Source organism: Meriones unguiculatus, chromosome 8, assembly GCF_030254825.1.
Source record: "Meriones unguiculatus strain TT.TT164.6M chromosome 8, Bangor_MerUng_6.1, whole genome shotgun sequence".
In the NCBI taxonomy this organism is placed as follows: Eukaryota; Metazoa; Chordata; class Mammalia; order Rodentia; family Muridae; genus Meriones; species Meriones unguiculatus.
In genome coordinates, this window is record NC_083356.1 from 120527256 (window position 1) to 120554495 (window position 27240).

A 27240-nucleotide genomic window follows, 5' to 3' on the forward strand; every position below is an offset into this window, starting at 1 on the left:
AAAAAAAAAAGACATGCCATCAGCTAAATAAGAGAATCAAAAGAAGATTTAGTACAACAGCTCTAGAGGCCAGTGAAATGGCTCAGCCAGTACTTGCCACCAAGCCTGAAGGCCCGAGTTTGTGGTTACGGGTGGCACACAGCAGTCAGAACCAGTTCCCAGAAGCTGTTCTCCTCCTCATGTGTACTTACACACAGACAAGCACACACATTAAAATCAATGACGCTGAAACCTTCAACCACATTTATAGTGTATCGCCTCGGGCACCTTTGGCTGTTCTGAAATTATATGGGACACATAAAAAAAATATTGAAAGCTTTACTTTGGTTTGATGAAGTACAAAGAAAGGCAACACAGGTTGTCATTTATACTTTTAGAGTTTGCTTTCACGTACACAATGCTGTGTTAACAAGCTTTGAACGTTTTCATAAAAAATTTATTTCACACTTTTATACAAATATCCACAGGTATTTTTCTAATCATGAAATAATTTTTACAATGCTAGTTAGTATAAAAACCTATCAAATGCAAACAGACCAGTGACTTGACTTGAGATGACATTTTAAACAATTATAAATTTAAACAGCATGACATTCTTGTTTCTTTGTTGTTGAACTCCCTTCCAGTGCTTTCCAGGACATTCACTTTTACAACAAAGATCTACAAACACTGTCAAGCTATCAGCTTCTTTGCTGTGTCCTCTAAAGCCAATGTGTGAGGCTCCAAGCTACCCGAGCAAGAAACTGAGACTTTAAACACTATTAGGACCTGTGGCAGAGAACTTTCTGTAAACAAGGTATCATTGGTAAAATTATTTTTGAGTGAAGATGCCAAAGTAGAACCAGAATAAAAGGCTTTGCTATCTTAAAGGTATAATATTTTATGAAAGAGAGAGAGAGAAAGAGAGAGAAAGAGAGAGAGAGAGAGAGAGAGAGAGAGAGAGAGAACTCCAAAGCAACAGTGGCGCATTTAGCAGTGTTTTCTTGTTTTAAAAGATGTAGTAGTGGCTGGGGTACAGTGCTGGTCTAGCTTGCACAAAGCCTGGTGTCAGTTGCACTGAATGAAGCCGAGTGTGGTGGCATACACCTACAATCATAGCCCAGCCCTGAATGGGGAGGCAGGAAGATCAGAAGTTCAAGGCCAGCCTGGGTTACTCAAGACCCAGTCTTTAAAAAAAGGCAGAGAACTGCTTACACAATATCCAGCCAAATTAGCACCTGTTTGCTATTGCTCCCCACATAACTTAATTATTTTAAAGCACAGTTAAAAGCTCAGCTTTGATAATGTAGTCAATCTCTGTTGAATATATAGAAAAATAACTGGTTTCCCCCTCCTATCATTTTTACAAACAAATGAAAACCAAGGTGGGCCCAGGCATGCTAGGTGAGCACTCTAGCAATGAGCTAACCCTCCTGCTTCAGGCCTAAAGGTCTTGTCAAAGTAGTCACAAATCATTTAGAAGAATTTAGATTGGGGTGAACAATTAAAAAAAAAGTCAAACATGGACTCTCTGGATGACTGGTTCCGATGACACTTAACAGCTCAGTGCCATGGCACTCTGTCCATTTGGTGTGGCCCTCTTGGCAACGGATGCGCTTCAGTAGTCTGGCACTGGGTTGGTCTGGATCCACCGAGGTGCTCCCTTCAGCACTGAACGCACAGCGCCGGCAGCGGCGAGCACACAGGCTGTAGAGTTCAGTGAGTGAGCAAGCTCACTTCCTCCAAGAGATCTGCGCTTACAGCACGCAGTTCGACAGTTCCACACAGGGCTGAAAACCATGAATCCACCCGATTCTGGGTGAGTGAGGACGAAACATCCTATAGCTAGCCTCCTTTGCCAAACGTTCTGGGTCTGCCAGGAAGGAGGTGATATCACTTACAGAGAAGCTCAAGTTATCACAACGACCCTTGCATGTTTATAAAGAACTTTCTTTTTGTGGTAGTAATTAAGATCTGAGCAAAACAACAACAACAAAAAGAACCGACTTCCCAGGTTCGCATTCTGATTGCCTAAACCAACCTGAAGCATCTTTGGCCTATTTGCCAACAGCAAGATGGCTTGAAGGAAAAAAAAATAAATATCATAATATAAACAAATGTAACTAGCATTCAAGTCTGTCGCACGTGTGCTTCAGTGATGAGGGAGAAAGGAACCTGGGTGCAGTTAGCACCGGCGAGGATCCTCACTTCCGGGGAATGGAGAGAGGAGGCCAAATGGGAACATCACCTTCTATTGCACATTCAAGACAGAACTTTCAACAGAGACGCAGCTATCCGGTGGCGGGGTCCTGAGCCAGGGGGCAGTCAACCTGCAGGTTCTCCGACCTTCCGGGAAGGGGTGCTTGTGGGGACAGGCTGGGATGGGCTCTCCGTGAGCACCGGCGGTGGTGGGGCCTGCCTCCAGCTGTGCTGTCAGGAGGGACGGTCCCAGGGCGTTCACTCAGCCACACCAAAAACCAAAGGCAACCCGGAAAGTTAAATTAAGGCAGTTAAAGACAAAAAAAAAAAAAAAAAAAAAATCCACTCTATTAGTCTTAAATTTGGCTGTGCAAAACAGGAGCCTTAGGTGTGGCGCTATCCACAGCTGATACTGCAGGTCCCGTGCTCTGTCCCCAGGCTGAGCAGGCTGAAGCCACCTGAACATCTGTGCTGGAAGAAACAGGAGGGATTTCGGGGAGTGCGAGGCTTCCTGTGCCCTCTAGGAGTAACTTTCGTTTTCGTTCCACTTTGTGACCCACTGTTTTTTTTCGAGGTTGTCATTGTGTTTTTCGTCCTTGATCTCTCGCTCTTCTTTCCGGATCCGTACAGCATGGTATCGGGGAACGCTGTCGTCGTACCTGGAGCGCTTAAAGAATCCACACTGGAGAGCGGGGACGGAGGGGGACAGAAAAACAAGACGGAAGCTAGTTAAGCTGAAGACCAGAGCCGCCAAATCAGAACATCTAAACGTTCAGCTCGGCTAGGTCTACCTGTGGAGGGCTTCGAAGACACTGTTTTCTCAAAAGAAACAAAACACAGAAAGAGCCAGCCGGGCATGGTGGCACACACCTCTAATCACGGCACTCAGAAGGCAGAGGCAGGCAGATCTCCGTGATTTCCAGGCCAGCCTGGTCTACAGACTGAGTCCAGGACAGCCAGGGCTACACAGAAAAACCCTGTCTTGAGAAAAAAAAAAAAAAAAAGAAAAAAGAAAAAGAACGGGATGAGCAGAGAGAATGGATGTGGGACTGCAGATGGCAAAGTCAGTTTTTATCTTGACATTTTACAACTTCAGCTATTTTTTGACTAACAATTTAAACATTTTTTTAAAACAGTGCTTTAATAAAATAAAACCATGTAAGTAAAAGATCTAATTTTCACATTACTAGATCATTATAAAACAACTTGTGTGTGTGTGTGTGTAAGAAACAGAAGCTTGATACGTAGCCAAGGCTTGCCTCAAACTCAACATCCTTCTGCCTGACGCTCCCTAGTGCTGGATAACAGGTGTGTGCGTACCACACTTAGCTTAAGTGGCGTTTTTCTAGGGAATAGAGAGAAAATTACTTTCCATTCCTCTCCCATTAATAAACTGTAAATCAGATCACAAGTAATTTGACAAAGACTATTGGGTATGCCATGTTCTAATGGGTCCATTTAAGACTATTCTCTCCTCCTGGAGCGCTGGTTAGACACATTGGGGTGCTTCCAAATGGAGCTGTTTTCTTAGTGACTTCATGAACCTCATAGGACTCAAGGACAGTACCACCACACTCAATGTTTGAACACTCCCCAACTTCTCTTTGTCCAAAAACAAAAAGGGAAGAAAGGAGGGAAAAGGGGAAAAGCCAAATTATTAAAGATCATTTACTTTAAAGAAATCCAATCTGAACCAAAGTACATTTTAAAAATAGGCCTAAAATGTGAACCAGATAAAAATTATCAACAAGAATTTACATGATTTTCTTCTTTGAAAGGCAGTTTTTCAAATTTAAAAATGAAGTTTATAAAAAAGATCTATGAAGGATGGTCAGTGAATGTCCTTAGTTTGTGTCAGCAACAGAAATAGAATATTAATATTGATGAAGGTCATGTTATAAAAATGCCATGAGGCAAGACAAAAATCACAAGTCAATAGCCCAAACTGGCCTAGACTTTTGTTTTGGCCATTTCTCTAAGGGCTCATTTACAATTCTGTGTGGAAAAGCCAATACATTTATTATAAAATAAGACTGCTGTCTACCCCATTTAAAAACAGATGGAAATGAAGTTTGGAACGTAAAATTAAAATGGCTGTGTTGGGATCACGTTGTCCACACCACGGAAAGGAACTGTAGCAGTAACTGCAGCCATTCTTCCCCACAGAAAAGAAAAAGGAATCACCAACAATCCCTGTTTCCCCGGGTTTACAAATTGTAGGAGAAAAACCAAGTTGGAAGAAAGTGGCTGTGGATGGGAAACACGGCCAAACTCCATTACAACATGTTGAAGGATAAACTACCACAACACTTTGGTACTAGAATTTTTTTGCATGCTGATAGCTACTTGGGCAGAGGAACCATGTCCTGAAGTATTCAGGAAGCCCATGTGCAGACAATCATTCTTTGTTGTAATGGTCTTTGAGCCAGGGAGGAATACAAAGGAAGAGGAAGATGCATGCTCAGCTAGTGTAGAAGCCGGGCCAAGCCACAGTGAAAAGCACCCCAAGCCTGCCCCCCATCACTCTAAGAGCAAGGACAACTACATAACGACCAATGGAAGGAACCCTCTTCCCGGCAGAGACACAGGTGTCACACGTGCAGCAGGTTAAGCAGGCAGTCGACAGAGCTTCCCCGGGAAATTCCGAAGTGAGCGCGAAATCTGGGCGGATTTCTCATGCACCTCTGAAATTCCGAGGGGGAACACGACAGGACAACACATGGCCAACTGGGCTGCTACGGAGCTCTTAAAAACCTAATTAGACAAACAGCGTGACTGTCTTCGTTGCTGTGGTGATGTTTTTAACAAGGTACAGAATAACTCACCTGCCATGGAAGATTTGTTTGTGCATTAACGAAAACAACGAACTGAGCTTTCAAGGGAAATAACAAATAAATAGATAAATCCAAGCAAGGCAAGCCAGTGTGGACACTTGGAAACAGCTGTTAATGGGACACACAGAGCAAGCTGTCACTCTTAAGTTAGCCACCACAACCACAGCAGGTCCCACAGCTAGCGATGAAAAACACTGATCAATTACCAATTACGGAAGTAGATCAATACTATGCATCGGAAGTAAGCCTCTCTTTATCAGACGGCTGAGTGTGGATCTCAGCCTTGTGATAGGTGGCATCGTAATGATCTTTCTTATTTCTCTTGAAGAAACCACACTACAAGGAAGCAAGGGATTCAGTCAATTTTACAGTTCCGTGGTTAAAGGCTAAAGAAAAGCACACCTCTGATTTGAACCTAAGTGAGCAGTCACTGCCCTGTAACCCTGTGCCGCATTTAGCCTCGTCTGTCACTTGGTGACTCTAGATAAAGATGACACATTGACTAACTGACTTTTCTATTTGTAGCAGAAATCTTGAGGCCATCCTAAAAGGAAAATGCATAAATGCATGCACATTAGATTGGAACGTCAGGTGATTTTTTTTTTTTTTTTTTTGCTTTGCAGAACACACTGTAAAAGGTCAAAACATTCACCTCTGAAACAAAGGATGGAAAGTAAATTCTGGAAAATTCAGCACAAGTCAAAACAAAATATAGATATAGATATTTATCTGCTTTTGCAGTAAATTTTTACAGAACAATACTCTCTACTGTCTAGACCAACTTGGAGGGTGAATCACCCACAATCAATCTGAACGAAGGAGTGATCCTTTTTCCTGGATTCCGCACCACCATGTGACCCTGGAATGGGAGAAACCCATGTTCCTCAGTTTAGGTCACTCTAAATGAGTATAAAAATGTAATTCCACCTTCTGCTATTACGTCCTTCATTCAACAATGGAGAGCTTTTCCTGTTTACTTTCATCCTGTTCATAGGCTGTGGGGACTATCTTTTGAAATAAAACTTAGCCAAATAAATTTCCTGGCCAAGTTGTGTGAGTTGTCCAGCAACTCAGGAAGGAAAAAGATGGAGGCCTGCCTGTTGTAAGGCCTGCCTGTCTGTTGACAGACACGGCCACTCAGTTTAGATAAACCTAAACTGAAAATTCGACTCTCCCACTGTACCAGCCAAAGGCGACTCCTGGTTATCATGGGATGGGGCCATTCTAGGACATTTCCATATTACAGAACTCTGTACTGGGAAGCACTGGCTTGAACACGCATAGCCAAGCTGCCCTCATAAGAAGTGGTAAATGAGAACGGAAGGAACATTAACCAAAAACAAATAGTCTTTTGTTTTTTCCAGACAGAATGTCTCTGTGTGGTGCTGGCTGTCTTGGAGACCAGGCCAGCCTTGAACTCAAGAGATCCGCCTGCCTCTGCCTCCCAAGCCCTGGGATTAAAGGTGTGTGCCACCACTGCCAGCAAAAAATGAATAGCCCTAAGATCCCTGAGGACTTTTGTGCTTCACTTCTAAAAGAACTCCTGTGCAACAGCCAGAACTTAAGAAGATAAAGCCAGGAGTCCTCTGGTAAAGCGGAGCTCTCCATTGTACCTCTGACACTGAGGTAGCTGGATGCAGCTCAGTTTAAAGGCTGCTGAACTAGAATCCACCCATCCCCTCTCCCTCCTTTTCTTCCTTCCACAGTGCCAGAAACGGAGTCCAGGGCTCCATCCATCTTCTAAGGCTGCTTTACTGCCATGTTATATCCCTGGACCCTAGAACCCTTTCAGGTCCTAAAACTCCATGATTTTAATTACAAATAACTGTGTTTATAAAGAAGAGTATAAAGTAACAAGACTGACTACTTTCACGTGGAGGTTGAGGAAGATAACTGATCATTTTAGAATCTACCTCAGGGTCTGGAAGTTAAGTGCGTCAAAGAATCCACTGAGATCATTTAGTCTGACCCAGCTATTAAACAACTGAGTCGCAGGGGGATGAAATGATTTGCCTAACATTCTATATGGCTCAGGTATCTTACCTCTGCATCTACGGCCAAGACTACACAAGGACTGAAGACTGACAATAAGATCTGCTCTCAGACAAGTCTGACCTTGTGACCTCTTCCAGAGAGTACAAGATCATGCTCGAGTATCAACACCCCAAAGGGACTTATTAGTATCGGATAATTGTACCAATTGTACCAAATACTGATTAGCTGTATTTGCCAGCTAAACCTAATGCTTGAGACACAGCTGAGTAAACACCAAAATCCCCGTATCGGGAAGGCCACTGGTATCGACAGACAGCAAGTCTGGTACCAGCTCAGTCTCGCAAAAGGAAGTTGTTTGGGAGAATGACGGGGGTGGGGCGGGGGTGAGATGAACTCCAAACTGCAAAGTCAGAACACCCTTCGTGTGTGCCACACTCCAGGACACAGTGGACACAATGGACCCTAGCACCTTCTCACTTCACCCCAAACCCTCTGGAAGAGAGGCATTTGGGAAGTGTTACATATGCAACGGCATTGTAATAGGAATGCTAGTGTTTCTGCAGGACAGCTCATGAGACAAAACAGCATGACTGTGAATATCCCCTTCACAGGTTCTACCCAGTCAGTCAAAGCTTCCAGTTTCCACAGAGTGTTGCAATCTGGAGTTACAGAGATAAGGGCGGTGGACCTCCATTACTCCCTGGGACTCACCTAAGACCTACAGAGGTTGTACTCTCTACAGACCTACAGAGGTGGACCAAAGTTCATAACCATCTCCTACATGGTCTTTTGATGACAGACTCCTTAGGTAGGACGCAGGGCAAGCTTATCACACAGTGATAAAAGTGCAGAGTCAGAAAATCAAAGTCTAATGAGGGCCATCAGACTGAGCCCGGATGTTCATCTCACTTGTTACAGGCCAAGAAACCCCCAGATGGACTATTTATCGTATCATGTTTTTCTGCTCCTAATCTAGACATAAGGGTAATGATTCCCAGAGGCTGTCAGGAAGGCTTCTTTACAAAAGGAGAAATTAGCAGGAATTTACATTCAGGTTAAAGTGTTATCTGTCAATTTGGCTTAGTCTTAACAGTTTGATCTTAGGTATGGAAAATGCTAAATAAAGTAGTAAAAATCAAATTGTTATTTGCCAAACATGCTGAATTACATATCAAACTATTTACATGTAACTAAAGAATCTTTAAATATATATAAATCATTAGGTAGATAAACAGGTATTCATTGTAAAATTCTCTCAGAGTTGCTGTATATTTCATGATAAAATGTTGGGGAAAAAAACAATGTAAAAAGAAAATAAACACGTGTTAGTCTCAATACTCAATTTTTTTTTTTAATGTGGAGTTTACTTCTAAAACACAAGTGACAGACATGACTTACCTTCCACAGTAAAAACACTAATAGAGCCAGCATCAAAATCCCAGCAAGGACAGCCAGGAGGATGATCCACCAAGCTATTCCTGAATACTGAGCTACCGTCTTTGAGGGAAACACCGTCACACGAACCTAAAGGGCACGAGAGAGAGACCACTGTAAACCAGGCGGCCATTCACATCAGGCACTCATGGTTTCAGTTCTGCTCAGTTCTGCCCCTGAACACGTTGCGAATGAAAAGTGCACTGACGCATAAGTCACTTTCCCGTGACAGCCCCTTTCTCTCAATAACGGAATACTGCTTCCACAGGCTTTTCCAGGAAAGGCCTGGGCTGTATTTCCTTGCTAATTTAACTCTTATTAGATCTTAGGGGTTTTGATTTTGTTTTGTTTTAAGAAAAGCAGAGAAAAGTATGAGTCACCAAGTACCCATCATTCCCCTTTCAGTCGGAACTATCAGCAGCTAGTTGTGTTTCACAATTACTTGGTTTTGGTTTTGTTGGTTTGTTTTTTAACTGTGCTGTGTTGTGCTGGGGTCAAGCCTTGCACATGCGTTGTAAACGCCCTACCTCCAAAGCCCACTTCCAACCTCTAACCTGCATCCTTTTGAGAATGATCATGCTTTCTTTTAGTCAGTTTTGAGCAATGGAAAGAAAACGGTCAGTTTGGGTGCAAATTATTCTATAAACCTCAGATTCCAAAGATGCAGGGAAATAGCCGGTGAGCTTTATAACAGAGGGGCCATTTGACTTTTTTCCTTAAGCTATCAAACTAAAGACCCTCACAATAACACAATTTGCTCTTTTAAAAAAATGTAGATATATATGTATGGACAAACTAGGTCCCTTCGGATGCAGCCTAGCGCTCAATCTATAGAAACGAGAAGCTTACATTCTAAGCACTTGATTGATGGCAAACACCCGTGAAAAAGTGTTTACCCCCAAACCTAAAAAGTTGCCTCAGCAATTTTTAACAGCTCAGTAGAAATGTCTATAGGACTTTACAATTCCCGACAACTTTTCCCCTTGGTTTCATTAAACTTTATGCATTACCTTGGGGAAGCTTTCCACGGGTCCCTCATTTATCATGTGTCAAAGGCAGAGAGGGCTCACGCTCCACTGGTACTTTCAATTTTATCACCAGTGACCAGTAGAGAGGCCACACCAGAACTGCCAAAACACCTGCTCCAAATGACTCTATGTTATAAAGCCCAGTCTCACTGAACAGCAGCATAAATCACCTGGCGTAGGTATCAAAGGCGCCAGCCACCTACTTCTGGGTGTTCTGCACAGACAAGCTAATCTTTGAACAGAACACGGATCTCAAGTTCTCTGAATCTGAAGCCTCCAGAAAGAAAATCTCACTGCCCTGAAGAATGGAGGCTTTACTTCTACCTAGTACAATTCTTCTAGCTTCAGCAGGCAAGAAACTTGGATATTACCTACCCGGTTCTTAGGAATATAACGGAGACATGTGCGCATACATACACAGCCCCCTTTTCTCTTAAATCAAATTGAAATTCTGGCACAACAGAAGAGGGCACCAGATCTCATTATAGATGGTTATGAGCCACCATGTGGGTGCTGGGAATTGAACTCAGAACCTTTGGAAGAGCAGCTCTCAACCTCTGAGCCATCTCTCTAGCTCCCAAATTGAAATTCTTGACACTAAATTCTATTAAATTTCACTTCTAGCACCATAGTACAGGGGCGACGCCTGTGTGTTTTAACAGGTGCTTATTTGCCATTCGGATTTAATTTAACTGATGTCAAAATACAATCATCTTACCTGGCTCAACTGTGTGATTTCTGTTTTCGCTTGTTATGGCACTGTCTAAATTTAAAAGCGTCTTACTGAGTGACAAACATTAAACTCTTGAAATTGGGCAATAAATAAACACAGAATTTTCTTAGTTTTCTTTCTTTCATTTGTTTTTTTTTGTTTGTTGTTTTTTTAAAGCAGGATTAGAGTAAAAGAAAACTGAGTTACAGAATCTATTTTGCTTCTATTGCCAATCATCTTCAGACTAGAAAGAAAGAGAGTTGAGATGAAGATGAAAGTGTAATTCATACTAAGTGAGGGATCAAGAAGGAAGGCCTGTGCTCAAACCAAGCTCCCATGTTCAGGCTGAAAACCTGCACGCTCAGATACACAAGGAGAGTGCCAGGATAGGGCCTGAGCTCTCGTTGCCCAGAGGTCCACAGAAAAGAGAAGGCAGTGGAAGCCTTGTGATAAGAAAACGTCTCCATTTTCAAAGGAAATGGGCTCTAGATAGAAGAAATCATTGGCTAATCTAAAAGGATTAAATAAAGGTGGCAGGGTCACGCAGAGAAGAATCTCTGCTAGGAGGCTGGATAAGAGAAAATGCCCAAGAGAGGAAGTATTTCGGGCCCTGAGTTCTACCACCTTCCAGGAAAAGAAGAGAAACTGGGAGCTGAGCTGTGGACTCAGCTCCACCGAGAAGTCACATGATGGTTAAGGGAGATAACCTTCCTTCTGAAGGTGTCCAAGGAGACAGGACAGCTCCTCTCTGCCACTGGAAAGGCTGCTACATGGCCAAGGCTTGCTCCAAAGGACACACCAGGGAGTTATTTTACAAAAGTCAATTCTAGGTCGATGGTTGATTCATCCATTCATTTACAGGGCTTTTGACATAGGGTCTCACGGTTCTCTCTCTTAACCTGGGACTCACTACGTAGCTCAGGTTGCCCCAGACTTGCACCAACCCTCCTGCTTGTGCCCCCCGAAGTGCTGGGATTCTAGCTGTACTTGGCGTGGCTTCTAGAGCCCAGATATGCAGAGAAGTAGCTTTTCTGGTAACCACCATTGGCCACACACGGCACAGCTATCGTGGGAAGGCCGCAGCGTCAGGGACGGGCTGGTTTCATTCTCCGCTGTCCTGTAAGCTAGCCTTCCATTGTGTGGCTCCCTGGTTCTCCTCTGGACCGAAGCTCTGCTGAATGGAGGATGCCAGGCTTCCTTATTTAAGGTATGTGTGTGCACCACCCGAGATTGACCCGAGGGCCTTGTGAGGTGGCAGAAAGCGTGTGCTACTATTAGGGCCTTTTAAACGTTTTCGTATGGAATAGGGCCTCACTAAATTGCCCAGGCCAGCTTTGAACTCACTCTGAAGTCCAGACAGACTGAATTAATGACAGCCTTGCTGCAGCTTCCTGAGCAGCTAGGCTATCAACAGGCCTGCACTCACAGGCCCAGCTCCAGTTTACTTTTTTCAACAGTTCTATTAAAACACACCTTCATGAAGCAGAACCTCAAACCGTCCCTTAAGAAACAACACGACCTGAAGAGTATGAGCACCAAAGAAGGTGACCTCAGGTTGCGGCCAGTCAAGAAGTGGCCAGCTCTGAGGTCTGAGGGAACCAGCCCTCACCTGAGTGCCCGCGTGAGGGAGCTTGATGTTCTGAGCAGCAGCGGTCACATCGATGGAAGCCCGCACGAGAATGTCCAAGTAGTTCAGTTTGGAATACTCCTGTGGAAGACAAGAGACGTGTTAGGAAAGTGATGCCCTTGGCAGTAGCAAATTCCTCCGGGGGGCTGGGGAGAGCCACACCTCTAGAAATGTGCTGTTCCACAGCCTGGAGCGCAGAATGAGGGAGGCCTTGCTGTCCAGCCCTCGGAGTGGGCACCGGATGTTCACACAGTTCACGTTGGTGCTGCAGTTCTGTGAGGGGACTGGAGGTCAGAACCCACCGCTCTGCTCTGGGAGGCCGCTCCCCATCTCCACAGAGCACATCCACAGCCCAGGAAAATACTCACGAGGGTCTGGTATTTTCTTTCAGAAAACAGAGAAAACTTCCTGCTGTCGTCTATCAGTTTCTCAGGAACCTCCCGTTTCTTTCTTGAGTTGTGAGACTCCTAAAAGAAACACGCGAAACAGACGAACTTCATGTAAATTTGCCACTGCCACATAAGCCTTCCAAATAAAGCCAAATTTACACCAAGATCACCCTGGGCTCCATGAAAACTGCCTCAAAAAATAAACAGCCAAGCCAGGCACAGTGGCTCACGCCTTTAACCCCAGCACTCAGGAGACAGAGGCAGGCAGACTTCTGATTGCGAGGCCAGTGTGGTGAGTTCCGGGGCAGCCCCGACCAGACAAGAACAGCAAAAACCCTCAGACTTTAAAGGAGAAGTAATAGAGCCATTCACGGACCATGCAGAGACTCATCACACTGGACTTCACACATGTAATCGTGCTGCAGTAGAGAGGGTGTGGACTTTGAAATCAGTGGGAGCTGAGGTGCAGAATCTACCTATCTCTTCGCAGCGGAGCCATTCTGAGGTCACCGGGGCTCCAATTCTCAGCACAGCCATTGTGGGGATAACAGAGACTAACTCACAGTGCTCAGTCCTGCCTGACACAGTAAGGGAGCCTGTGAACTATTAATAAGAACGAGCGCGCTCCGCGTCATGCCGGTGCCTCCCTAAAGCTCCTTGCAGTTCATCCCCCAGCGGAATCTCCCAGTTTTCCGTGCCGGCCTTATCGGGTCCCAACACTTTAGGGAATGTCCTTCATTCCAGCAAGTGGAGGATCCACGACAGTCATTCATCAGCATAAACAAAAAACGCCTTAGCCTGACTGGGTCGCTCAGTTATGAATGAGAGCCCTCACAACCACAGGAGAAGGCAAAAGGCCTCGGTGCAGTCTCCCTAGCGGGGCGGAGTCTGCCCCTCCAAGGGCGAGCAGCTCGCAATGACACCTGGGAGGGCAGGAGACCCGTCAACCTACCTTCAGCTTCAGGAAGTTTATTTCACTGTGTGGCTCACAGACGATCTGCTCCAAACCTTTGGATTCTACTTTCACCAGATAAAGCAACCATTTGCCATTGCTAATTTCCTTGGGCCACTGTATATTCAAGGTCGCTGTGCCGAGGTTTTTAAGAGGTTTACCTAAGTTAATCACCTGTCAGGGAACAACAGATAATCGCTACAATATAATCCTTTTAAGGCAACATTAAGGAGCACTTCTTACTGCCTAAATACTCAGCATAATCCTATAGCAGCAACACAAATCCCCCAAACGGATCAGGAACGGGGTGTGCAAAACAGGCAGCTGTACTTAAAAGAGTCTTCTCATAAAAATAGAAGGGGGAAAAGGTCAAAGAGAAAGGACTGCTAGTTCAATCCAGGAGTGTGAAGGTATGACAGGTTCCTGACAGCAGCCCTGAGAGAGTCCTGGGTGCATCTGTGAATTGTTCAGTGAGCGTCCTGTCTGGCAGATGGCAACAAAGCCTTTCCTCCAGCAGCAGCACCCATATCCTTCCTGCTTCTGGAAAACCTCCCTACTGTGATGGCTGTCTCTGCCATTGATCCACAGGGAAGACTCCGGAGAGCCACAGCTTGGAGCGAGTGAGCACTGGGGTCACGGGAGCCTTGTTCAACGGGGGCCTGGAGAGAGAAGGCAGAGTGGCCTCCCTGTACCATGGGGCACAGCTCTCCAGCCTCATCTGACTGCACAGAACTCGACTGGCCAGCATTTGAGAGAACTTTAGAGTGCTGAGCCTCTTTAGAGTGCTGGGTTAGGGCCAAGTCCATTCTCGAATTTCAGGCCTCATCAGAAGTGCTCACCAGCATCTCAGGACCTCAATTTGCAATGCAGACCCAATTCCATATGAGGTATAGGCAAACATCACGGTCCAGGTTCAAGTCCGTTAAACTGAACCTAGAGTCACTGTGCTGTCCACTGTGAGCCCATCATCTATCTGCCCCCTGCTGGCACATACCCAGGCTATTTCACCATCACAGAACGGGGCTTGCGCAAGGGACGGAAATGTGAATATTCTCTCAGCCAAGAGCGTCAGAAAGATGGCTTTCTAACAAAGAAACAAATGAACTCCACATTCTAAGTTCAACAACAAACTGCTCAGAAGTTTTTGTTTTATAGACTCTGAGGAAAAAAATATCACTTTGCATCTACAGATACATGCACGGTACAGCTCCCTAAGAAGAGCAGGCAGAAAGACTCCACTTGGAACCAGAGTCCCTGCTGAGTGACAGTTTTTCTTTACTTGGGAGGACAAAGTTTCCATTGTTAATGACCAGCAAATATTTTCAACTGAGTATTCCCTTCAGGTGTTTGTGACTGATCATTGATTAACAAGACTTGATTAACAGCATCTTGTTAACCAATGGTCAGTCACAAACCTTGACTTATCAAGACTGGATCTAGGACCAATTGCTCTGACTTACCCTGAATTCATACTCTATTAAACTCCCTACTTCATCTTCAGATTTCATTGCTTGTTCACCAACAACTGTACCTCCAAAATACACCTGCGAAGGTTTAGCAACTCTGTCAAATTAAAAAAAAAAAAAATACCCGTTTTAGTGAAAATTATAAACGGCTCTTTCAAACGCTGATTTGTTATGCCATACACAACACTTACCCGGAGACCGATAAAAGCAATTCAATAACCACTTTTGCTTTTGCAGTAATTGGAGCCAAATTATCCTGATTGCTTGTTCTGAAAATGAACGGGGGGAAACAATGGGTTTTATTTGAACAGTCAGTTTTCTCATTTACAATTACATTTCTTTCATGAGTTAGATCAGGGCTGATTCAGTGACTCCCGGGTTCTCATGGAACGAGCATGAATGGGAAGGTTGAAGTAACTCTTACGTTTCCAACTTCAGATTAATATCCAGATCTGTGGTGTCAAAGGTGACCTCGGTTGTACTTAAAATCAGATAAAAAGTAACCTAAAAAAATACACACGAGCGGTCTGTTACCAAGGGCCAGGCCTCTGGACACAGCACTGGTATTCAGAACAGTAAGACCGAGGTCAGAGGCATCACCTACACTGGAATTTCTCTTGAAAGGATTTCCGAGTTCACAGTCCGCTTGGGAGCCATTCTGGTTGGCGACACAGCTCAGCTGCTTCTCCTGTGGTAGAAAAGGCATGGGGAGGGATTTGGTGTCACAGTTTGTTCACTTGGGTGGTCTCGGCCTCTCCCTCCCGCTGGCTTCTTAAAGACACTCACGGGGAAAGCCCTGAGTTCTCTGTAGGCCGAGTATGTCAGAGTGTCTGGGAACGTCGCTACGAGTTTGGCTTCATGAGCATCGTCGCCATCTTTCCTGGGATTCCTCGGATCAGAGGGGCCGTTGGTCACTGTTATTTCCAGAGCTATGTCTTTCTGATCTTTTAGGACTAATTCTGGGATGCCTTTTTGACTATTGGAAAAAAAAAAGGGGTTGGGGGAGAGAATCTCAGCACCGCGTGTTCTGTTCCCTTAGTGACCAAATCCCTGTGCCAGTGATTTCTGCTTCTGACTCTTACATTGGAAGGTAAGAGAATTTGTCTTGATTTCCTTCTCGGGTGCAAAATTTATACTCTAGCTTCAGGTTGCTGTTACAGACATTGTCGTCTCCACATCCCTCCTTTAAGAAGTGCACCTGGAAGGAACCAAACGCAGAGAGGTCAGTTCCTAGGGGTCTTCACAGTCCAGGCCCCTGCCACACACCTGCCTCCTGCTCTCCCAGAGTGACTTCACCCAGGTCAAGGCAGTGGGGCGCAGCAGAGCATGAGTCCCCGAAGCCATGGAGACTCTGACGCCTGCTTAGCTGTGTGGCGTTAGACAGGGCACTTAACTTCTCATTTTAGCTAGGTTTCGCTACGGTCTCGTAGGAGAGAGCACTGCTTTATCTTCAGGGCAGCTGTGTAACGGCCTTATGCTGCCTAAAGTGATTTACAGATTTTAACTCCTCACAGCAGTCTGAGGAGACCCTATCACTCTGAGCCACGTTGTACACATGAGGAAAGCACAACTAGGAACAAGGAGGATCTCCTTTCCTGTCATGTTTGACTTGGCTCAGGAGCTGGGAATGTACACAAGAATTAGCAACATAGTAAAATGTAAAGCATCACAGAACAAGTAGTATAAAGAACAAGACTAAGTCTAACTGGTGACTAAGACAACGGACAGAGTGTAGACTTACACTGAAAACAGCCAGTCTTCCCTTTTTCTTTTTTTCATTTTGCTTTTTTGAGACAGGGTTTCTCTGTGTAGCCTTGGCTGTTCTGGCTGGCCTCGAACTCACAGAGATCCACTTGTCTCTGCTTCCCAAGTGCTGGGATCACAGGCATGTGCCACCACAACAGGATAAGTCCTCTTGTGTGGCACCCGGCCCAGAGCCTCAGAGTGACCGCTCCAGCAGCAGCTGGATTTGTCTTTTTGGGTTTTATGAAGATAGGGTGTCAGGCAGCTCAGGCTGGTCTCAAAGCTGCTACAGAGTCAAAGATGGCCTTGACCTTCTGACCATCCTGTCTCTGCCTCCCATCACAGGCATGGCCACCTGGCCATTTTCACGTGTGCTCGGGAATGAAGTCAGGGTTTTGTGTATGTTAGGCAAGCACTCCACCAACTCGGCCACATTCACATCCTACTCACTGACAGCTAGTATGTAATGTCAGATCAAGGCGTGTAAGCATTTGGGAGGCCCAGGGTATAATTCCCAGCACCAAAACAGTTATCAAAATATTAACAGCCAGGCTGTGGCAGGGACACCTTTAATCCCAGCAGTAGAAGGAGGCAGAGGAGGCAGGTGAGTTCAAGGCCAGCCTAATTCTACAGAGCAAATTCCAGGACAGCCAGGAATACACAGAGACAAATCCGGTCTTGAAAAAAGAAACGATGACAATAATAATAATGCCAGAACAAGATGTCATGCTTCTCTGGGCTCATTTAACATCTCTACTCTGACCTAGGACATAGGTCTTGTTCACAGGACATATCCAGCAGGCCATAGAATACACATTTTCTTTCTACACAGACCCAAGCTGCACTAGACACTGAAGTATTTCATTGTGAATTTTTTTTTTTCGCTTTGCTAAGTTTTGCTGTTTCTTGATTTGTCATCATACTGTGTTGGTCTCTGTGGTAAAATAAAACATGTCAAGTATAGGAGAAACAACAGGAGAATGAAAGTTTAGTTTCAGTAAGGACTAGGGGACAAAAATAATGAAGACAAATTCAACATGATCCCCAAATTCCATCTCACAGGTTTCTATCTTTGCTGCTAATTTGAGAACCAACTTCTCAGAAGCCAAAAATGGATACAGAAATATGTAGTATTTTTGTTGGTTGTTTTCTTTCTTTTTTTTTTTTTCCCTTGGACAGGGTTGTGCCTTAAACCCGAGTTGACTGAGAACTTGCTGTGTAGACTAGGCTGGCTTTGAACTCCACAGACATCCTCCTGCCTCTGCCTCCTGAGTGCTGGGATTAAAGGTGTGCACCACACCATCATACCTGGCCCTAAGGAAGTGGCCCATAAAACAAATCCCTAGTTCTGTGGCCTTCAGAGACATTAGGTTCAGCATCAAGGTATGGTAAACGCTGGCAGAACAAAAGCCAGGAAAGCTTACATCTGTCTGGACTGTTTTGGCATCATTGGAGTTCAGGATGGGAAAAACTTCGGGAAGCGAGTTCACACGCCGGCGGGTGCTGGGCTCCCGGATCTCCACCGAGGCAGTGATGGGGATGGGCCGCAGCTTGTCTCTGATGTTCTCCTGCAAGGCATGCGGCGGCACGGGTAAGTGTGGTCAAAAACGCAGACGGACCTCCAAAATGATGACGGCGCAATTGCGCAGACACCTAAGCATCAGCCAACGCAGCCACATTCTGTTCTCCTCGCCGCGGGGAGGGCGCTGGCGCACACTCACCTGCAGCCAGAGGGTGTCCTCCATGCAAGCCCGCTGCTTCTGCCTGTTCAGGGTGAGCTCCTGAGTATACTTTGGCTCAGAACCTTGGTTTCGAAACTGAACGCGTGATGACAGCCCAGCCTTCCGTCTTTCTTTTTCAGCTTCAAGTATGCCCACAATGGCTAGGTTGAAATGAACAAAATCATGTTAACCTAAAGCGCATCTCCACGCCCCCTGGGCTACAACTCTGTACAACAGCACTTTGCCCCATAACCTTTGTTTCTCCCTGGTAGGGGAACTTCTACTACCCTGAGAGGTTTTTTAATCCACTTGTTCGTCTCAAGGCTGTTACTGTTTTAAAGTTAAACTCTCACTGGACCACCTGGGGGAGCTCAAGAACAAGCTAGAGCTTTCGGCAGCAGCTAGAGATCAATCAGTTCCTGGCTGGATTTCAGGAACCCACAGAACACTAGAGAAAACTGTAAGTACCCAATGGTCCTGCCTTGGGACCCTTCTAGCCTGTGCCTCCCCACCTGGGGTCTTTGCTATTTGAAAAGGTGTCTGGGAAAGCAGGCTCCTGAAGCTGAGCTGGCACTTGCATTTTAGAGCCAATAAGTAAAGGAGACACACACATTACAGACAGAGAAGTCCTTGAGAGCAGAGCAAGAGAAATGCGTAACTCCAGCTCTTGCGAGCAAAGGGAAGAATTGCTATGAATTCAAAGGTAGCTTTGGCTACAGTGTGAATGTCTGAAAAACAAGAGACACAGATAGATAGTACATATAAGAGATAAATGGATGGATGGATGGATGACAAATAATAGACGGATAGATGATAGACAGATAATCAGACACAGACAGACGAATTTCGCTGACATCCTTTCAGCAGCTGGAAGCCAGTTGGTCAGCCCAACACAGCTTTTATCCATAAGCCTCTCGCCTGCGGCAGAGCTGGCTGGCTGCTCACTAATGCCGAGCTGCCTCTGCTAATGCAGCTTGGAGGCAGGCCAGGATCTGGACGGTCAGGAGCTCACTTCTGGACTCTGGAATGCATTCTTCATTGGGTCACTGGGTGAGGTTGCTAACTGTGCTTTTCATGGGCCAGTACTTTAATTACTTACATTCATTAGGCACTCACTTAAACCATCAGGGAGGAAAGAAAGCATGTGAGCAGGCGCAGAGGAGCAGAGAAAACAGCCTCTGTGTGGGGTGGGGGGACAGGGACCAGGACAGACAAAACTCTGCTCCAGAAAATGTAGAAAACTAAGCAATTCTACCATTCATGCTAGGGTGAAAGAAATCTTTTTGCGGGTTTGTTGTTTGTTTGATTTCGTAGGCTATGAAGTTTAGAGATGATCTGAACAGATCCTCCTGCCTGCACTTCCTGAGTGCTGGAATCTCGTGCATGCCCCACCACCTGGCTTTATATGCGGCTATCCTCGGGCCAGCGCTTTACAATTCACACAGTGCCAAGATTACGCCAGGACGCTGAGCAGACTAGGCAAGCCCTGTATACTAACACAGCCACCTACGCCCCCAGCCGTGAGACTGTGCGCTTTAATGTCCTCTTTGTAAGTGCAGAAAAGGACTTTCAGAACCACACAGCAGGGGACAGAAGCATCAAGAGCTCCAGAGTCTCTGCTTGGAACACAGAAGCAGGCTGCTTTATCCAGAGGCTTAGAGGCCAGGTCTCGCTGCCCCTCCCCCCTCTTTCTCCTCTCTATCCTGCCCAGATCTGCTTAACTAAACCCTATTTCCTCTTCAGACCTTGACCCAGACATCACTTTATCCAGAAAGCCTGTCCCGGCTCCTTGTGAGCCACTGAGAAACTTCTCTCTCCAAACCCTTGGAGGTTACCACACTGCAGCTGCCTCCCCCTTGTTCACTGCATCCCTACCAACTACCACGACACCTGATAGAAATACCGTCTACAGCAGAGACGAACGGACTGGAGTAATCGGCTCCATGCCACTGTATGCACACTGTGTTAGTGTGTATGTGCACACACAGTGTGATGTAACTTTTGCACTGAAGTGCTGGTTATTCAGACATGAAACACCAGAATTTAGAAGCACTGATGGCTTTGATAGCGATTTTTTTCTGTCCGTCTGAAATATCCTTAAATGTCATAGCCGCCAAATGGAACGCTGCTCATTTTGGCCTTCTGCAGCCTTGACATCATCCTTTTATCAGTGACCTGCTAACTTCACAATGAACCAGACGAAGGCTCCCATGCTGAGTGCCCCTCATGGGCAAAAGTAAAGGAGGGTGTAGGTACATTAAAACCGTTTATCTATCAAACCCATGCTGACCCTCCGTAACCTCCGGACAACTCACATCATCTTAAAATCCTTGCAGGTCACCTGTGCTGACCTTCGGAGGATCAAGCCAAGAATGCTCATTAAGGCTCAATTATAAATATCTGTGGGCACGTACCACCGAATGGGAGGCCTGGTAAGAGAGGATCTCACGGTCCAACAATAAGCTCGCTTGTGGGAGACTGGGAGGTGGTTCTCAATGTACTACGCTTAGGGATTTTTGTGGACATCCTGTTTTATCTGGTTCTAAAAATCCTACTACTCTGTAAGCATAATCAAGGAGTTCTTCCAACTGAAGAGGCATGAGCTGCCTGTCATCCCAGCACCAGGGAGGTGGAGATGGCTCAGCGTCTCCTGTACAATCCTGAGGACATGAGTTTGGATGCCCAGAACCCATGTGAAAAGCATGGCAGTCTGTGCTTACAAGGCCAGCCCTGAGACTCACTGGCCAGCCAGCTCGGCTAAAGACGTGAGCTTCACTTACAGCCAGCAAGGAAGAAAAACACCTGCAGATGACTTTTCACAGCTACACAGCATGCGTACATACTCACACACAAACGAACGAACGAAAATCCTGTTTTGAGTCCCAGAGAAAGGAAGGAGAATAATTTAAAAGGCAAAGAGCCCTCCATCTGGTTTTCTCCTTGATCATCTTCATAACCCCAGACAATGATGACTTAGAGGCACTGCTTTAACTGACAAGATAATTAAACTCAAAGGCCAAGGACTTGTCCTTGGGCCAACCAGAGCTACGTTGAAGCTGGGAGCAGCAGCCAGGGCCCTGGGCGTCTGGACAAGCCTTTAGGCGCTCAAGGTCCTGTACTTGGGGGCACAGCTTGGGTGACGGGGTTGGAATGACTGGGAAGAGCGGTGAGGCTGGCTAAGCTGGTGAGCCTGCCAGCAGCAGCAGCGGAGCCGCCTTTCCACCACCGCCACCCCACAACCTTGCAACCAGTTTCCCACAGCACTTTTCAAAGGCCGAAAGGGAAGAAGCTGTTGTGACAGCAGATAAGTGCTTTCCCCAAGGCATTCTGTCCCAAACCATCTGCTCTGGAAAGTTCAAATGGGGACCAAATGGAGAGCCTTCCTTCCCTCACGCTGCTGTGCCCTCCCGATGAAAGGAGTGACCACGGATGAGCTTCATCCCCTAGACAAGGGTTTGCAGGCTCACGTTGGCCACCACAGAACTTTCAACCTGGCAGACAGATTTTTTTCTGTACTAGGTAGGCACTTACATATTGGAGGATTATAACCAGAGGGTTTCGCTGTATATTCAAAACAGGCTTTAACCTTGAGGCTGCATGAAATCAAACACATTATTTCTTAAAAGATGCATTGTGGCAGTAGAAAATCCCCACCCTGTCCCCCAGCCTTCCAATGTCCACTCTGCCCACTGATTCGGAGATAATATGTCCACCGAACAGCACTCCTCTGTCCGGCACACCCTGAGCCTTCCTTAAGGCTCATCAGGTGAAAGTGGGTCATCCCCAAACTGAGAGCGGAGCCAGCCCCCAGGATCACAAAAGGGACTCACCATATCCCACTAGGTGACCCACACATGGACTTCTGGCGGAGGTCAATTCTATTAGGGGTCACCGTGACGGTTTTCAGAATGTTAATCACTGGCCGGGATCTGAAGACAAAAGGAGCGAAGAGCAAGCTAAGCCTTTTCTTATCTTTTGAGTCATTCACACAGTAGATAGTATTTGCAGCAGCTCAGGAAAACGAATATGTGTAGGTGTGACTTCTTGCCCTACTGTGGGGACAAATCAAAGAACTAATGAATACAGACTTAACTTATACAGTATTTAAAGCTGTACTGTATTTAAACAACAGCAGACTTCATGCATGCCATGTCTCCCAGCAAACACTCTCTTTCTCCATTATAATGCACCAACACCCAGGTAGTCTTGTGAGTTCTTTTCAGACACGCTACCTGTCTATGTTTCTGTTACAAATACAGCCTCCTGTCAAATGTGAAAATGCAGTTTCAACTAAACATGAGATTTCTGTGTTACCTGTCCTCTGTGGAGCTATGTCTCATTCCTTAACACGGGGAGGGGGGGGTCCTCCTAGCGCATACAGATGGCGGGTCATATGTATGTGATAAGGAATTAGCCTAACGACAATGATGTAGTGGCCTCTGTGTAACCAGTGGTCACCAGCAGCCATGCTAACAGTCATACTAACCCCACAGAAACCTGTGCTTAGAGCTTACTTATAGACAAATCTCCAGCAGCAGAGCCCCCAAGTCAAAGAACAAGTGCGTTCAGAGCGTTGCTGTATTCAGGATGCAGGGGCAGGGGGGCTGCCATAAGTCTAAGGCTAGTCTGGCCTACATATGGAGTTCCAGGCCAGCTAAGGTTATACAGCAAGAACCTGCCTCACTATATGAATGAACAAATATTCCTTGTTTTACTTAAGTTTTCAAAACATACATATACAGAAGCGTTCAAAACAGCCAGGCATAACGGCACATGTTTGTGATTCCAGCACGTGAGGGTGCTCAGGCAGGAGGACTGCAAATCTGAGGACTTCCTGGACTATCTAAGTTCAGGGCCAGCCAGTGCTTCGTAGTGAGGCCCCGACTCAAACAACATACAAATAAAATAAATTGAACATCGCATCTTGGTGACACAGTCCCAGGTACTCTGGAGGATGAGGCAAACTTAAAGCTTGCTTACACACACACACACACACACACACACACACACACACACAGGTGATCTCTGGTAAACAGTGTATAATGTGCAAAATCAGGATAAACATTAATTTCAACACAAACCATTTTTCTGGCGGCAACATTCAAAATCCTCCTAGCTTTTAAAAATACACAATACATCACCTTGACCCAATCACCCACCGTACTGTGCAGTAGCTCCTGACTGTAAGAGTTCTCACTAATCTATCTCTCTTCCCCCTCTCCCTCCCAGCCTCCCACCCCAATGGTAACCACCATTCATTTCTCAACTGTTGTTGAGTTCAGTGATTTTTTAGATACCAAGGATGAGTGATGTCACGTGACACTTGGTCTTTCTGTGCCTGGCTTGTTTCACTTAACACAGCGATCTCCAATTCCATCATGCTGTGGATTGTTTAAGCCAAGGGGTTCTAAGTCATCCTGAGCAGCACAGTGACAGCAAGTCTCGCCAACAGTAGAAGGGCCCTGTGATGGGCTCCTCCCAGGGGGGTTTGGGGGGAAGATTATATTTTAGGTGCGTAAGCTGCCTGTTGATCAGGCACTCTTGCCAAGGTCTGTAGGGCAAAAGTAGCACCAAGCCCCCCCGCACGAAGTTTCACTGCACTTTATTGTCCATTTCCCTAAAGGTAATTTTAAGAACTAAAAATGACTCCAAAGCCAACTAGTTTAAAAAGCAAACAAAACGAAACAAAAACCAGATGGGTGTGGTGACACACTGCTTTAGTGCGAGCACCTTGGAAGAAGCAGAAGAAAGAGTTTTGAGTTTCAGGCCAGGCTGGGATACAGAGCAAGGCCCTGTCTTAGAAACAGAATAAATAAAAACAGCAAACAAAAAACCCAAACCCAATCAATCAAATGGTTCGCTTTCTCTCTCTCTCTCTCTCTCTCTCTCTCTCTCTCTCTCTCTCTCTCTCCCTTTCAAGTCAGGGTTTCTCTATATAGCCCTGGCTGTCCTGGAACTCACTCTATAGACCAGGCTGGCCTCAAACTCACAAAGACCTCGTTGTCTCTGTCTCCTGAGTGCCGAGATTAAAGGCATGCGTACCATGCCTGGCTTTCAAATGGTTCATCTTCAAAGAAATGCAAATTAATCAAAAGGTAAGATCACTTATCTAACAAAAATTAGATTCATTGTATTTAATACTGTTAAGTCTGTGAGGAAATAACCTCAATGACTATAAAGAGATACAACTTTTCTGAAAATATGTGTATTAAAGCAAGTGATTGCTAGCCTATATCCCATGAACTTTAATTTTTCTTTTAAAAACATCATATAGGGATATATACAATCTTCCCTATCACATTGTTTTTAACAAAAACTGGACACTACCTATATTTTCCACCAGTTTAAAAATTTAATTCAGCATGTTTACAGCAGGCTACTATTAAGTCATGCTGGGACACACCTGTAGTGGTCAGAGGACAACTTGTACCTGTTGATTCTCTTCTTCTACACCACAGAGGACCCAGGGATGGGCCTCAAGTTGCCAAGCTCGGTGCCAGCTGCCTTGACCCACTAAGCCAGCCTGCTGGCCTCATTTTTGTATATTATTTTTAAACCTTGTAGCCCTAGTTGGCCTGGAATTTACTATGTAAGTCAGGCTGGCCTCAACCTCCCAAGTAGTGGGGTTACAGGCATATAAGCAGCACACCCAGCTAGACATTAAATTCTTACAAACCAGATTAGGGAACAGCAAGGCCTGTGGTCTTTTACTGGTCTTAAAATAACAGTGCTAGGGCTAGAGAGATAATCAGTGGTTAAGAGCACTGGCTGCTCTTCCAGAGGTCCCGAGTTCAATTCCCAACAACCACAAGGTGCCTCACGACCATCTATAATGAGATCTGGTGCCCTCTTCTGGCGGGCAGGTGTACATGCAGGCAGAACACTGTATACATGTAAATTAACAAAAACAATCACAACAAACAGTGCTGCTCAAACCCATTACATCATTTTGAGGAAGACCAGAATACTTAAGAGCTTGATTTTCTATAAATGTGAATTAACATTAATAACAACAACAAAACCCCAGGACTCTTCTCCTTTAAATCAAACTTTCTAAAACGGTGATTGCCAGGAGTGATGGAAATGGCAAAAGAGGCTCCAAGGCATCGGCAGCCCATCTTGCCTGGCTGCAGCCTTTTTGAGGGTCTCTGGGTGAAGCTGAACCAAGTCTTCAAAGGCGCACAGCAACTTCACTTTCAGAAACAGTGTAAGGAGCTGGCTGTGGGGACGCACATCAGGGAGACATGCTGTGGAAACTTCCTGTCTGGAAGTCATCATGAGCGTGACAAACACAAGGGAATTTACCACTGCTTTCTGTACTGTGGGCTGGAGGGAAGGGAGGCCCTTGAGACTACCAACGACAATACAGCAGCTGGTTGGATAAAACACTGACTCACTTATCCACAGCTTGTTACCTTCATCGCAGAAAAATACTCAGTGCGAAGGGCAAAGCCTCCTAAGACCACACATGGACCAAAGCAGGTTATGTACATGATGAATTTGTACATGATGAACTATTTATGTATGCGCATGGGATATAGAAGATAGGAAACATTAAAAAAAAAACAACCCAATTTTTGGAGTTTAATAATGGATGGGAAAGCAGATTGAAACAAAAGGAAAAAGTATGACGAAGAATAACAGATTTTCTTCTTTATGTGGGCTGCTTTTTCTTTTAATATTTTTATTTATTTTACGTATATGAATGCTCTATCTTCATGCCAGAAGAGAGCATCAGATCTCCATATAGATGGTTGTGAGCCACCACGTAGTTGCCAGGAATGGAACTCGGGGCCTCTGGAAGAGCAGCCAAGTGCTCCTAACCACTGAGCCATCTCTTCAGCCCCGTGTGCTGCTTTTTCATCAGAAGGAAAGTTGCTTTTTAAAACTGCTTCGCTTCTTTTCGTATACATGTGTGCCTGTGTGTAGGTACTAGTGTAGGCATCTGTGTGCGTGGAGAACGAACACTGACTGTGAGTGACCCAGAGATTCCTTGCTCACGCTCCCACCTCCGCTGTATTCATTGAGGCAGAGTCTCTCAAGTAAACCCAGAGCCACGGAAACGCTGGTCTCCCTTGCTGGCTGGCTTCAGGAATCCCTTCCAGGGCTGGAATTACAGGAGGGCCACCACCCCTGCCCAGCACTGCCAAGCAAGTGCCTGGATGCCCTGAGCCATCTCCCCAAGCCTCTCAAAAATAGGTTTTGAAGACGTACCTAGGAAGCAGAACTTTCCATTAATTCTGACACATTTTTACCGCCAATTAGTTCAGTATTAGCAAAATTTTATATAATTATCATCATCTATTATTATACCCCATCAAAAGAAAAAAAAATGTTCAAATTCATACAAGCGTTTCCCCCCCCCAAAAAAAAGAAACCCAAAACATTAGTTAATGTAAGATCATTTTGAAGCTTGTTTCTAAGTGAAACACAGCACACACCTGAAAATGGTCACTGAGTCTGAGAGGGAGCCGACAGCAACGTCAGGGTAGGAGTTCCTATCCAGGTCCATGTTCCCAGCGATCGAATATCCAAAGTAAGGCGAGGTACCCTCAAGGACCTGGAACACACAGGCTGTTAGGATGAACGCTGGGCCAGTAACGGAGCTGGCTAGCTACCCTTTCAGAAAAGCACAAAAGCACTCAAGGGTCGGCACAGCCCTCCCTCGGCACAAACAAAGCGCGGCTGAGATCCCTGTCACCACAAGCAGTGAAAAAGGAAATAAGAGAAAAAGTTTATTCTGAGCAAAAGATTCAGTTCACTTACAAACAAATTACGTTACATTATAAAGGCACAGTATCTAGTACTTTGTACATTTTGTTTCATGAAAGCCATCTGATTCACACTGTATTCCAAAGGATGAAGCCTAGTTTATATTTATGAAGGCAGTCAGTGTAGTTTAAAACCAAATCTAACTGTCCTCCGCTCCCCCCCAAAAAAAGTCTTATTTTCAAAACCAGTTAGACATTTCAGTGTCTGAATTCTCTGTGTCAATTACAGTCTTGCACTTTCGCACTGAGCACGCTGCAAGGGCAATGAAGCACGGGCCACCCCTCCCCCTCTCTCGGGATAGCCAGGTCACTCTGGGTTACACTGTGTCCCTTCGTCTGTGTAAGTGTGTCAAAGCCGTCTTTAATGCACACTGAGTTTGAGAGACGGCT

At 45.5% G+C, this 27240-nt stretch overlaps 1 protein-coding gene across 4 annotated transcripts in view; it reads right to left on the reverse strand.

Annotated features, from left to right (window-relative positions):
- Positions 1–302: 302 nt before the first annotated feature.
- Positions 303–27240, reverse strand: part of Itga6 (integrin subunit alpha 6) — a 65266-nt gene continuing 38328 nt past the window's right edge. For 3 of the 4 annotated variants that reach the window (XM_021660310.2, XM_060390459.1, XM_060390458.1), the window contains 17 exons: positions 26521–26639; positions 21910–22008; positions 21611–21672; positions 18080–18240; positions 17783–17926; positions 15698–15813; positions 15402–15591; positions 15220–15303; positions 15040–15119; positions 14807–14884; positions 14610–14712; positions 13150–13323; positions 12177–12275; positions 11971–12081; positions 11791–11889; positions 8406–8531; positions 303–2860 (listed from right to left, as the gene is read on the reverse strand). In XM_021660310.2, coding sequence (XP_021515985.1) covers positions 2699–2860; positions 8406–8531; positions 11791–11889; positions 11971–12081; positions 12177–12275; positions 13150–13323; positions 14610–14712; positions 14807–14884; positions 15040–15119; positions 15220–15303; positions 15402–15591; positions 15698–15813; positions 17783–17926; positions 18080–18240; positions 21611–21672; positions 21910–22008; positions 26521–26639 — 2007 coding nt within the window. In that variant the 3' untranslated portion in view covers positions 303–2698. Of the gene's footprint in view, positions 2861–5218; positions 5349–8405; positions 8532–11790; positions 11890–11970; positions 12082–12176; positions 12276–13149; positions 13324–14609; positions 14713–14806; positions 14885–15039; positions 15120–15219; positions 15304–15401; positions 15592–15697; positions 15814–17782; positions 17927–18079; positions 18241–21610; positions 21673–21909; positions 22009–26520; positions 26640–27240 lie in introns of all 4 variants that reach the window. The other variant, XM_021660311.2, reaches the window with a different exon arrangement.